Genomic DNA, 14,756 nt, shown 5'->3' with positions numbered 1-14,756 from the left:
CGGCGTTCCAATTCATCCCAAAAGGTGTTTGATGGGGTTGAGGTCAGGGCTCTGTGCAGGCCAGTCAAGTTCTTGCACACCGATCTCGACAAACTATTTCTGTATGGACCTCGCTTTGTGCACGGGGCATTGTAATGCTGATACAGGAAAGGGCGTTCCCCAAACCATACCCCGTTCAAACTAACTTAATCACAGAATTGTTTAGAATGTCTTTGTATGCTGTAGCTTTAAGATTACCCTTCACTGGAACTAAGGGGCCTAGCCCAAACCATGAAAAACAGCCCCAGAAAATTATTCCTCCTCCACCAAACTTTACAGTTGGCACTATGCATTGGGGCAGGTAGTGTTTTCCTGGCATCCGCCATAAACCCAGGTTCTTCTGTCGGACTGCCAGATGGTGGAGTGTGATTCATCACTCCAGAGAATGCATTTCCACTGTGATATTAAGCTTGTGTGCGGCTTCTTGGCCATGGAAACCCATTTCATGAAGCTTCCGACGAACAGTTCCATCGGTTCCGTTTTGTGATCTTGTGTTGCCTACCACTTTGCGGCTGAGCCGCAGAAATTTGACGAACTGACTTGTTGGAAAGGTGGCATCCTATGACGGCGGCACGTTGAATGTCACTGAACTCTTCAGTACGGGCCATTCTTCTGCCAATGTTTGTCTATGAAGATTGCATGGCTGTGTGCTCAATTTTATACACCTGTCAGCAACGGGTGTTGCTGAAATAGCCGAATCCACTAATTTGAAGGGGGGTCTACAATTTATATAGAGAAACAGAAAGCTCTGAGAATGTACCCATCAATCATCCTCAGTGTGTCTTGCTGTACGGTATATCTGTCAGTGCAATTTCTGGAGGGTGTGGACCTGAGCCAGTGTTGGCGACTAGCTCTATTTCACGCTCAGTAAGAAGACAGATGTGCCATGATGGAGTAGAATTCTCAGGGTCTTTACTCTCACGGCTGCCAGCGTTATTACAGAGGGCAGAGAGAGAGCCATTTATGCCACGGCCAATCACGACAGAGATGGGCAACAGGATATTACAGTAATCGGAGGGAGTGGATTACAGACTTCCCTCTGAAAGCGTTCACCTTTGACCTTAATAATAAATTCCCTGTTTGGGGCTAGACAGTAAATCCATTTTTCAGTGGACTGGGCGATGAGGAATCAACGTCTGGTAAATGGGTCAAACGGTATGTTGTTGTCTGCAAGTGAAGCTGTGCAAGAGAAAGCTTGTTGTTTCGGCAGTTTAGCATAGATATCCTTTAATGGATGCTTAAGGACAATTCTGCATTAATTAGGCGGCGGTGACAGATTTGCCCCTATGTTTTTTATACAGGAATGCAAAAATAGCACACAGTCCATATGGCCTCCCTTGAGCAGCCTGTTAACCACACAAAACTCTCTTCTCAGCCAATTTCAGCCATCAAGCGTGCCACTTTACATTCTCTGTACAGTTGAGATTATCCAGCGAAGGACAAACAACTCCATTTTAGTTGCATTGCACTTTGTTATGTTCTCTGTACATTTCAGTGTATCCAGAGAAGGACATAACGACTACATTTTTGTCACATTGCATCGGATATCATTAGGCCCCTATAAAATCGGAGAATATTGCCAGATTCACGGAATCCAGAAATTAAAACGCAAATCAATAATATTCAATAATGTATTGAATTTAGTAGAACATTCATGAATTTGCCAAACATTATCATAAGACATTAACAAAATGCATCAGTGACTCAATGACATATTGTGTTCTCCCCCTGAACAAGGCACTGTTCCCCGGTAGGCTGTCATTGTAAATACGAATTTGTTCTTAACTGATTTGCCTAGTTAATTAAGCAAATGTAAACAGGAAGGCCCCTGTCTATGTTTGTATACCACCTTGTGTAGCCATTAGCATTGATGCTAATGTAATGACTACTATCTTCCAGTAAATGGAAACGCTTTCCCAAAAACCTTCTCAATTTTGCCAGAATGATATCATGGTTATTTGCAGTGGCCATTTGTTTTGCAAACTTTGCAATCACATGAGTGCTACAGAAACATTGCTAACCAAACAACGGTCACTGGCTGGTGCACTCTTGCAATTAAAGGGTAACTACAGACAAAAATCGAATGTACAAAATGTTACTTACAACATCCAATTTTGTGATTTTGAAAGCGAAAACCTAAAAAAAATTGAAAAACATGAACCTGGATGAACAGAGAACTAAATACCAAAAATATATATATAATGTTAGCTCATATTTATTCCAGTGCTTCTGACAAACTCTATATTTGAATCTTCATCCTTCTCAATGTCTCAGTCATAAACATCTACTCAAAGCCATCTTCTTTTTGTTGAGCAGTACATCCATCAAATGACTGACACGGTAGTACAGTTCCTCGGTGCCCACATCACTAAGGATCTATCACAGTCTTAACACACCAATACAGTCGTGAAGAGGGCACAACAACGCCTCTTCCCCATCAGGCTGAAAAGATTTGTCATGGGCCTTCAGATCCTCAAACATGTCTACAGCTGCACCATTGAGAGCATCTTGACAGTATGCATCACCGCTTGGTATGGCATCTGCTTGGCATCCGACTGAGGGTAATGCGCTACAGAGGGTAGTGCGGAAGGCCCAGTACATCACGGGGCCCATGCTCCCTACCATCCAGGACCTCTATACCAGAAGATGTCTGTGGAAGGCCCTAAAAATTGTCAAAGATTCTTGCCACCCAAGTCATAGACTGTTCCCTTTGATAACGATGCACAAAGTCTAGAACCAACAGGATCCTGAACAGATTCTACCTCCAAGCCATAAGACTGCTAAATAGTTAGGTAAATAGTTAACCAAATAGCTACCAGGACTATCTGCATTGAACCTCTTTGAACTAACCTTTTTAATTAATCATATACGCTTCTGCCATGGTTTACTATCTGTCACTTTATTCCTAGTTGTATGTACATACAGTTGAAGTCGGAAGTTTACATACACCTTAGCCAAATACATTTAAACTCAGTTTTTCACAAGTCCTGACATTTAATCCTCGTAAATTCCCTGTCTTAGGTCAGTTAGGATCACCACTTTATTTAATAATGTGAAATGTCAGAATAATAGTTGAGAGAATGATTTATTTCAGCTTTTATTTCTTTCATCACATTTCCAGTGGGTCAGAAGTTTACACACACTCAGTTAGTATTTGGTAGCATGGCCTTTAAATTGTTTAACTTCCACAAGCTTCCCACAATAAGTTGGGTGAATTTGGCCCATTCCTCCTGATAGAGCTGATGTAACTGAGTCAGGTTTGTAGGCCTCCTTGCTCGCACACACTTTTTCAGTTCTGCCCGCAAATTTTCTACAGGATTGAGGTCAGGGCTTTGTGATGGCCACTCCAATACCTTGACTTTGTTGTCCTTAAGCCATTTTGCCACAACTTTGGAAGTATGCTTGGGGTCATTGTCCATTTGGAAGACCCATTTGTGACCAAGCTTTAACTTCCTGACTGATGTCTTGAGATGTTGCTTCAATATATCCACATAATTTCCCTGCCTCATGATGCCATCTATTTGGTGAAGTGCACCAGTCCCTCCTGCAGCAAAGCACCCCCAAAATATGATGCTGCCACCCCCGTGCTTCACGGTTGGGATGGTGTTCTTCGGCTTGGAAGCATCCCCCCTTTTCCTCTATACATAACATAACGATGGTCATTATGGCCAAACAGTTCTATTTTTGTTTCATCAGACCAGAGGACATTTCTCCAAAAAGTACGATCTTTGTCCCCATGTGCAGTTGCCTTGAAATACATCCACAGGTACACCTCCAATTGACTCAAATGATGTCAATTAGCCTATCAGAAGCTTCTAAAGCCATGACATAATTTTCGGGAATTTTCCAAGCTGTTTAAAGGCACAGTCAACTTAGTGTATGTAAACTTCTGACCCACTGGAATTGTGATACAGTGAATTATAAGGGAAATAATCTGTCTGTAAACAATTGTTGGAAAAATTACTTTTGTCATACACAAAGTAGACTTGCCAAAACTATAGTTTGTTAACAAGAAATTTGTGGAGTGGTTGAAAAACGAGTTTTAATGACTCCAACCTATGTGTATGTAAACTTCCGACTTCAACGGTATCTACCTCAATTACCTTGTACCTTGGTCTGAGAGTCCTTTAGGTGCCTTTTGGCAAACTCCAAGCGGGCTGTCATGTGTATTTTACTGATGAGTGGCTTCCTTCTCTCCACTCTACCATAAAGGCCTGATTGGTGGAGTGCTGCGGAGATGGTTGTCCTTCTTTTCCCATCTCCACAGAAGAACTCTGGAGCTCTGTCAGAGTGACCATTGGGTTCTTGGTCACCTCCCTGATCATGGCCCTTTTCTCCCCGATTGTTCAGTTTGGCCGGGCGGCTAGCTCTCGGAAGAGCCTTTGGTAGTTCCAAAGTTCTTCCATTTAAGAATGATGGAGGCCACTGTGTTCTTGGTTACCTTCAATGCTGCAGATATTTTTGGGCACCCTTCCCCAGATCTGTGCCTCAACATAATCCTGTCTCGGAGCGCTACGGCCAATTCCTTAGACCTCATGGCTTTGTTTTTGCTCTGCCATGCACTGTCAACTGTGTGACCTTATATAGACAGTTTTGTGTCTTTCCAAATCATGTCCAATCAATTTAATTTACCACAGGTGGACTCCAATCAAGTTGTAAAAACATCTCAATGATGATCAATGGAAACAGGATGCACCTGACCTCAATTTCGAGTCTCATAGCAAAGGGTCTAAATACTTCTGTAAATAAGGTATCTGTTTTTTTTTTGGTTTTTTTAATGTATTTGCAAAAAATTCTAAAAACCTATTTTCGCTTTGTCATTATGTGGGTATTGTGTGTAGATTGATGAGGGAAAAAAATATTTAAGCAATTTAGAATAATACTGTAACGTAACAAAATGTGGAAAAAGTCAAGGGGTCTGAGTACTTTCTGAATGCACTGTGTTCCATTCCAGCCATTACAATGAGCCTGTCTTCCTACAGCTTCTCCCACCAGTCTCTTATGATATACTGATATGCCTAGTCATGAGGTATTCAATATACAGTATATGGTTAGCAGGCGAGTCCTAACAGGGTCCATTAGTGAAAAGTGAACAATACATGATGAGCAAGACTCTTTTCATCGACAAGTTCTTTGAGTCAACAAATCAAAACATTTCAAACAGAGAGAGTTTGTGGCTGGAGGAATGGCGCCTTTCAAGTAGCATTGACTTTCTGTTTTTTAACACGTAAAACTTTCATCTTGTTGTGCTACAATTCACTGTATCATAACAAAGTTATGTCAGTGATCATTGTTTTAGATTTTACAACCCTTTTGCTTACTGGTTCCTCCAATGTTAGCGGTTTTATACTATAGAATGGTTTTACTGTATGTTCTCAAATAAGTTGTTATTTTGACAGCAAGGTTGTTATTTTTACTGTGTGCGTGCGCGCGTGTGTGTGCAGGTGTGTGTACACACTCTGGCCTGCAGCAGTGTTTGATAGTGTGTGATGTGATTTCAGGGTCTGACGGAAGGACAGGCGGCCCCATGGGAGACTGCCAAGAAGGATGAGAACCGCAACAAGAACCGATATGGCAACATCATCGCTTGTGAGTACTGAAGTGACACTGATACTGAGCAAGACAAGGGTGTTTGGTGTATTTGCTCGAGCCTTTTCAGAGCTCAGGAGTCTCCTGTTCTCATGGTAGACTTGCTTGACCTGAGGCCGCCTTTGACATCCCCAGACTGGAGGGTATGTGTGTTGAGGGCATCTCATAGGCACCAAAACCACACTTAGCAAAGTTGGCTACATCACCCTCACCATTGATTGACACCATTGTCTCTCCCTCCACACGCAACCTTTCCCCCATTCTGGACTCCACCCTATCCTTTGACCACCACATCCGACAAACTGTTAATTTTTTTTATTATTCCACCTCTGCAATACTGTCAAAGTCAGGTCCTCCTTCTCCCGTCCTGCCGCTGAAGCTCTCATCCACGCATTCATCACCTCCCGTCTGGACTACTGCAACTCACTACTTTCCGGCACCAACGCAAGCTCCCTCCATAAGCTCCATAAGCTCCATAAGACTTCTCACCCACACTAAGTCCTGGCATCACATCACCTCCGCCCTCTGTGAACTCCGCTGTCTCCTTGTCTCTGTGAACTCCACTGTCTCCTTTTTATATATATGTTTGTATTTATCTAACCTTTATTTAAACTCGGCAAGTCACTTAATAACAAATTCTTATTTACAATGAGGGCCTACCTTCTGATCCTCCTTCTGACCTACAAAGCCCTTCACCACCTTCACCCTTACCTCTCCAGCCTTCTTCTCCCCTACCAACCCACACGCTCACGCCGTTCCACAACAGCATGCCACCATGTCGTACCCAAGTCCAAGCTCCAGAGCTTCAGCGACAGGGCCTTCTCCAGGGTTACTCCGAGGCTCTGGAACTCCCTCCTTCCGGCCATCCGTGAATCTGAGTCCATCACCATCTTTCAGTCCCTCCTAAAGCCCCACCTCTTCACCTTGGCCAACCCCTAAGCTCCCCTGACTCTCTCCCACACACACACACACAACACCTGCTCGCTCACTCATACGCTGACACATTACACTCTTTTCCCTTCTTTATAATAACTTTATTCGTATTGTGCTTTTCAATACGAATAACAAACTGCTTCACATCCTAAAATAATTAAATCAAATAAAAGTATGAACAAAAACGAGTGGAAGGAGGAATACAACATTTTAAAAAAGATACCTAATTCAAATCATGCATTCAAATCATATTTTTATTGTAAGTGTATCTTCAGCAGGCACATACAAATATGCACTGAATCTGCATGCCTGATGTCCTCTGGCAGACTATTCCAAAGTCTAGTAGCAAATGGCAAGTCTCCTTCCATTTAGTCCTGGAATAGTCAACAGTGCCAGAGGATCTTAGGCTGCGTCCTGGCTCTTAAGGATATAAAATATCTAAGATATAGGATGGGGCTAAACCAAGCCTAGCCTTAAACGTGATTATTACAAATGTTTAATTTATTCTAAAAGTGACTGGTAGCCAGTGCAGAGAAGCTGAAATAGTTGTACATGGTTACATTTCCTGGTGCCTGTGAAAAGCCAAGCATTTTGAACTAATTGTAAACGATGGAGTGATTTCTGACTGAGATAGGTATACAAAGAGTTACAGTAATCTAGGTGTGAGGAAATAAAAGCATCTATACATTTCTTCAGATCAGGGACTGAGATAAAAGACTTGACTTCAACTTTATTTCTTAGATGATAAAAGCAAGACTGGACAACCTTTTTTACACGCAGCTCGAGGTTTAGGTCAAGGTCAAAGACAACACCAAGGATTCTGGCTGTAGGCTTTGCATTTGTTAACAAATGACCAAGCTTATCTACAATCTGAATTCTAGCAAGGTTAGGGGAAAAAATACAACAACCTCTGATCTTTTTCTTATTAAGCTGGAGAAAAGTGTCAGACATCTAATATTTGATGTCAGCAAGACACTAGTGAAGGGTAGCTACACTAGATTGGTCACTGGGTCTGATTGGTAAATAGAAAGGGAAAGGGGGATACCTAGTCAGTTGTACAACTGAATGCCTTCAACTGAAACGTGTCTTCCGCATTTAACCCAACCCCTCTGAATCAGAGAGGTGCGGGGGCCTGCCTTTATCGACATCCACGTCTTCGGCACCTGGGGAACAGTAGGTTAACTGCCTTGCTCAGGGGTAGAACGACAGATGTTTACCTTGTCAGCTCTGTGTCACCCGCATAGCAGTGAAACTGTGTGCTATGATTGCGGATGATGTCACCAAGGGGTAGCATACACAGGGAAAAATATGATCGGGCCCAGAATTGACCCCCGAGGGACACCATAGTGAATAGGTGCTGGGGACGATACTGAACCACTCATGCTCACTGAGAAACGACTGCCACATAAATATGACCTGAACAAGCCAGAGATTCCCACCCACCTCTCCAGCCAGTCAACAAGGATAATATGATCAATAGTGTCAAACTGAGATCCCCCAAAAACTAGAATCGAGCATTCAAAGGCATTGACAACCAACAGAAGGTCATTACTGACTTTCAACAAAGAGTTTTCCGTGCTGTGAAGTGAGTATGAACAACTTTAAATAAGTTGCTCATAGACAAATAAGCCAACAATTGCTTGAAAACCACTTTTTCTAAAGTCTTGGATAAAAAAAAAAAGGAATCTTAGAGATCTATAATTATTCAGTGAGGAGGGGTCTACGTTGAGTTTTTTAAGGACAGATTGGACCAGACCAGTTTTAAAGTAGGCTGTTCAGGGAATTATTTACAATAGACAGGAAGTGTGGGCCAACAGTAGGCATAACATCTTTCAGTAGTCTAGTACGGACCACATCCAAGGGGCAGGAGGAGTTCTTCACGTGAGCAATAGTATCAAGGAGGGACTAAAATGATATTTGCTGAAAGGAGCAAAAGGAAGTAGTAGACAGTCTCAGAGTAGTTACCTCAAGTCCCTCCTGACCAGAAATGCTAGTATGGTGCCAGCTACTGTCATTCTGGGATTGAATCATTTCTATATTTTCTGTAAATAATTGTAAAAACAGTTAGCAGAGATCAGGGGATGCGAGCCTGTCACTGTTAAGCGTGGGGCACTAGCAACATGCTCAATTGTCTCAAACTGAATTTTTGAGTTGTGGGAATCCTCAGAGATCAGGGTAGAGAAGTGATTTACTCTTGCGTTTTTAACAGTAACATTGACATTTCTCATCAGATCCTTCATTATCTCATAAAAGCCTAGTGGTTAGAGTGTTGGGCCAGTAACCGAAAGGTTGCTGGATCGAATCCCTGAGCTGACAAGGTAAACATCTGTCATTCTGTCCCCGAACAAGGCAGTTAACCCACTGTTCCTCTGTAGGCCGACATTGTAAATAAGAATTTGTTCTTATCTGACTTGCCTAGTTAAATAAAGGTTCAAATCAAAAAGTTTGCAGGTCTTCCGTTTACGTTTAGCCTTTCTAAGTTCAATTTTTAAAGCACACGTGTGGTAATTTAACCAGGTTGAGACACTGACAGACAATTTATTACTGGTTTTAACTGGTGCCACAGAGTCTAAAGTAGCCTGACATATATAATTTAAACTATTCACCAAATCTTTGTTGTGAAGACAACTAACAGGATCAGTGGTGCGGGATAGAAAAGCATTTGTAAATCTACCAGCAGTTGTGGAGACGATGATGCGAGAGCGAAGTGGGGACAGACACTTTTTTAGGAGGAGGAGAAAGCATTTTAAAAAACAGTGAAGACGGTCAGAGACGCACATCAATAGTTTCCAAGTTATTACTATTCAGACCATACAACAGTACGAGATCAAGAGTATGGCCTTTGTTGTGTGTGGGCCCTGTGGCATGTAGCACAAAGTGAAAGGGATTCTAACTGGTTAAGAAACTCCCCTGCTAATGCATAGCTGGGGCAACCCACAGATCTCCAAGAATAATAACCCCTCGGCGTAACCAAAGAAAGCAGAGAATTCTGCAATGAAAAATAGTAAGTTTAGGAGGGCTCTACACTAAAATATACAGGATGGGCTGTTTCTTGTTCAAGCAAAAGATATGGCTCTCAAATTAGGAAAATGTGACATAGGGCAACATATACATTTGTCTCTATGAATGATGGCTATCCCACCACCACTGTAGATAAGAAAAGTGGAGGGGTAGTTTCATTTAGAGAACTAAAATCCTCAGGTTTAAGCCAAGTCTTAGTTGGCATGAAAATATCAATGCCTTTGTAAATAATAAAATCATTGCATAAGAACAACTTATTATTTAGAGATCAATGAACAACTTATTATTTAGAGATGATGACAAGGTATTGCAGAGTTATTGGGGGGAGTTAGAAGGGAAATAAATTAGGTTACTTACAGTAGCCCTAACCTGCAGTCAAATAACCAAATCGCCCTCTAGTGGCCTCATGGGTGGAGTGTTATTAATATTTTTCCTAATGAATAAACCTTCTGTCAAAAAAACAGCCGAAAATCTGGTGTTTCAATGTCAAACAGTTTTGTTATATTTCAGTGCTCTGCAATGTATATAATGTGTAATATTGGGATGCGAACTCAAACTTGCATACATTTAAACTCTATATCTGACATGGTAAAGGTGTCTTCTTATTTAAGCCCTTAACCATGTGTGTGAGGTGTATACTTTTGTTTAAAAGTGGATTTGTTTAAGACAACCAAAAAACACTCTGTCTGACCCTGATTTAGCCCACTGCAGTAAAATGTTAACCATACTATGGGACATAAAATGCTCTCCATGTCCCCTGTTGCTAATTATGACAGGGAGGACTGGAGCACTACCAGACCCAAATAAATTCGAGAACCCCTGCGGTTAGTGTGATTCTCGTCTCTCTTAAAAAGTGCTGGTTGCTCCCACTTCAAATCAAAATTGTCACAAAACGAGACATTCCTGTTGTTGGCAAGTTTCTTCAGGTACGTGTTTAGGGCAACAAGGCGGCTGAAACGTTTTGCACCCCTTTGAAAGCACGGGAAGGGGCCAGAAATAATTATTCTATTCCCTGTACTAGCAAAAATAATTTTGTAGTCCTCCCTCCGTTCCTCAGATTGCATAACACGGAGGTCGTTAAAACCTATGACAGCTGCAATTTGCCTGGGTTACCGCCAGGTCCTGCTGTTGCCGCAGCTGAGCTAGCAACCGGATACTCTCTTCCCAAAGCTGCTTGATGGTGATACATTTAGGCCAGACAAACTCATGTCCATTGATCAGTTTCACCTTTTCTCCCTCCTCTTGTGTGGAGATCATGTCGCACCTAGCGCATTTGTGTCCAGACATGGATAGAAGCACCAGTGGGCTTGCAATGCTAGCCTGCTCGATTAGCATGATGACTAGAAGCTAACAATTCGCTAAGCTTTTATTTTTTATTGTTTTTATTATTATTAATCCATCTTCTTCTGAGGACACATACTGTAGCAAAGGGTCTGAATACTTATAAAAATAAGGTATTTCTCTTTTTAAATTTTAACACATTTGCTAACATTTCTAAAATCCTGTTTTTGCTTTGTCATTATTGGATATTGTGTGTAGATTGATGAGGACTTACATTTTTTGGGGGGGGAATAAGGCTCTAACGTAACAACATGTGGAAAAGTGAAGGGGTCTGAATACTTTCCGAATGCACTGTGTAGCCTAATAAGCAACTAATTCTAAAACACTGAGAAATATAGAAATGTCATCACCCTCCCCTGGACTAGATAAAAAATACTAAACCCTCCCCTTGACTGAAATTGAAAAGGCATGACCCTACTCCATGTTCCTGCAGGTAACCATTATGTAAATATCAATCCGTCACTAACCCTTACCTTACATTACATTTTTCAGTAGAGAACTTAATCAAACAACTAAGTTGATCAACTATGACTTCAATATTGAAGATGTTTTATTGCCACATACACCAGATAGGGACAGTGAAATGTGGTGTTTTACAGGGTCAAAGTATAGTTATTTGGTCTTCTGTTATTAAAGCAGGCTATTGATTAGGCAGGTTAGGTTAGCTAGCTAATGTTAAACCACATAAAAATGATCGGTATCTTTGGTTTAACCAAGAGCATTGTATCTAGGGGTTAGTAGAGAAGGAAGACCAGCATTACTTGGAAAGTGTGGCAGAGGAGGGAGAGGCAGGGTGAGGAGAACAGACAGGAAAGGCTCTCACTGTGAAAAAAAAGCTAAAATAAATAATTCTCTCTACTATTATTCTGAAATTTCACATTCTTAAAATAAAGTGGTGATCCTAACTGACCTAAGACAGGGAATCTTTACTAGGATTAAATGTGAGGAATTGTGAAACACTGAGTTTAAATGTGTTTGGCTAAGGTGTATGTAAACTTCCGACTTCAACTGCATACCTGCTGTATCTGTTTTGGTTTTTACCACTTTTCTGCAACATACACTGTACCAGTCAAAAGTTTGGACACACCTACTCATTCAAGGGTTTTTCTTTATTTTTACTATTTTCAACATTGTAGAATAATGGTGAAGACATCAAAACAATTAAATAACACATATAGAATCATGTAGTAACTAAAAAAGTGTTAAACAAATCAAAATTTTGACTCATTCGACCAATGGACAAATTTCCACCGGTCTAATGTCCATTGCTTGTGTTTCTTGGCCCAAGCAAGTCTGTTCTATTTATTGGTGTGCTTTAGTAGTGGTTACTTTCCAGCAATTCGACCATGAAGGCCTGATTCACGCAGTCTCCTCTGAACAGTTGATGTTGAGATGTGTCTGTTACTTGAACTCTGTGAAGCATTTATTTGGGCTGCAATCTGAGGTGCAGTTAACTCGAATGAACTTATTCTCTGCAGCAGAGGTAACTATGGGTCTTCCTTTCCTGTGGCGGTCATCGTGAGAACCAGTTTCATCATAGCGCTTGATAGTTTTTGCGACTGCACTTGAAGAAACTTTGAAAGTTCTTGAAATTTTCCGGATTGACTGACCTTCATGTCTTAAAGTAATGATGGCCTGTCATTTCTCTTCGCTTATTTGAGCTGTTATTGCCATAATATGGACTTGGTCTTTTACCAAATAGGTATATCTTCTGTAAACCACCCCTACCTTGTCACAACACAACTGATTGTCTCAAATGTTTCTTTCACAAGGAAAGAAATTCCACAAATGTACTTTTAACAAGGCACGCCTGTTAATTGCAATGCATTCCAGGTGACTACCTCATGAATCTGGTTGAGAGAATGCCAAGAGTGTGCAAAGCTGTCATCAAGGCATAGGGTGGCTACTTTGAATAATCTCAAATATAAAATATATATTGATTTGTTTAACACTTTTTTGGTTACTACATGATTGCATATGTGTTATTTCATAGTTTTGATGTCTTCGCTGTTATTCTACAATGTAGAAAATAGTAAAAATAAAGAAAAACCCTGGAATGAGTAGGTGTGTCCAAACTTTTGATGGGTACTGTACATATATTTTGAGCTAAAAATGAAAATCTTTCCTACGAGTATTATTATATAATTTATTGACAGATCCATGGCTTTCCAAATCGCCCAACACCGCTAATTTTAAGGTACATTTTAAGTGAATGTTGTGATTTTTAACCATTCCTGAACCTGTGACCAGAAACAAGCTACATAGGGGCAATACCAGAATAAATGATCGAGTGATTCTGTCTCTAGTGATTAGCTAAGCTTTTTAATGGGATACTGGGACACAAACTTGCGGTACAAAGTATCCATGTCACGGAATCCATAGCTAGAAATGACACAGTTGACAGCTTGTGGATCTGGTCGCAGGAAACACTGCAGGGGGAGGAAATGGCAACTGTGCTTGAATCTGAAAGTACGGCAAGTGAAGTGGGTGTCAATGAATGGAAAATAGTGAAATCAAAGAATGGAAAAAAACGAGCAAAAGTTGGACTGGAAGAGAAGGACCGGTACAATAATGCATTTCTTATTGGACTGTGTTTTTTGGACAAGGAGATTCATTTGGGAAATCCATTTGTAATATCGAGGACTGTGAAAAAACCAGTGGGAAAGGTGGATTCGATCAAAGTGACTAGAAGAGGCCTTGTTTTGGTTAATTGTTTAGATAAAGAACAGAAGAAGTGTGCACTGGATCTGGCAAAATTGTCCATGTCAGAATTAACATGTTCTGATCATCGGAGCAGGGCGCCAACCAAAGGAGTTATACAGTACATTCCAAAGTATTCAGACCTCTTGAATTTTTTCACATTTTGTTACGTTACAGCCTTATTCTAAAATGTATTAAATAGTTTTTTCCCCTCATCAATCTACACACAATACTCTATAATGACAAAGCAAAAACGAATTTTAGAAATGGTTGCATATTTATTAAAATAAAAAAAATGAAATATCACATTTACATAAGTATTCAGACCCTTCACTCAGTACCTTTTTGAAGCACCTTTGGCAGCGATTACAGCCTTGGGTATGACGCTACAAGCTTGGCACATCTGTATTTGGGGAGTTTCTCCCATTCTTCTCTGCAGATCCTCTCAAGCTCTGTCAGGTTGGATAGGGAGCGTTGCTGCACAGCTATTTTCAGGTCTCTCAAGAGACGGTCAATCGGGTTCAAGTCCGGGCTCTGGCTGGGCCACTCAAGGATATTCAGAGACTTGTCCCAAAGCCACGCTTGCTGTGTGCTTAGGGTCGTTGTGCTGTTGGAAGGTGAACCTTCGCCCCAGTCTGACGTCCTGAGCGCTCTGGAGCAGGTTTTCATCACGGATCTCTCTGTATGTTGTTGTAACGTAACAAAATGTGTTAAAAGGGAAGGGGTCTGAATACTTTCCGAATGCACCGTAGCTGGAGTCTTGCTGGATATAGATGACCAGTACCTTAGACAGAAAATCCCAGGAGTAGTCAGTGCACGTCGCCAGACCCAGATGGTAAATGGAAGAAAGGAGAAAAGCCTATTGATATTATTGTTGTTTGAGGAGACTCTACCTGAATATGTGAAACTTTTACATGTGAAGTATGCTGTGAGAGCATTTGTGTCCAAACCATTACAGTGTGGGAATTGTAAAGGATAATTTGGTCACGTTTCAAATGTTTGCAGATGAGAGAATTATAGTATTGAAGAATCTGTCAATAGAAAATGTTGCAATTGTGGTGGGGATCATACTCCGGACTTCCTTGAGTGTCCTGTTAGAGTGAAAGATGTTGAGGTGTCAAGGATCAGGGCTG

The 14,756-nt window shown here is 41.1% G+C and overlaps 1 protein-coding gene across 1 annotated transcript in view; it reads left to right on the top strand.

Annotated features, from left to right (window-relative positions):
• LOC120065561 (receptor-type tyrosine-protein phosphatase T-like) overlaps positions 1-14,756 on the top strand; it is a 394,361-nt gene that overhangs the window by 313,678 nt on the left and 65,927 nt on the right. Inside the window, exon 18 of the mRNA XM_039016626.1 lies at positions 5,541-5,628. Coding sequence (XP_038872554.1) covers positions 5,541-5,628 — 88 coding nt within the window. The remainder of the gene's footprint in view (positions 1-5,540; positions 5,629-14,756) is intronic.

The sequence above is a fragment of the Salvelinus namaycush genome, chromosome 20, assembly GCF_016432855.1.
Source record: "Salvelinus namaycush isolate Seneca chromosome 20, SaNama_1.0, whole genome shotgun sequence".
In the NCBI taxonomy this organism is placed as follows: domain Eukaryota; kingdom Metazoa; phylum Chordata; class Actinopteri; order Salmoniformes; family Salmonidae; genus Salvelinus; species Salvelinus namaycush.
The sequence above is the reverse complement of the archived record's forward strand: the minus strand, read 5'-3'. Positions and strand labels throughout refer to the sequence as shown.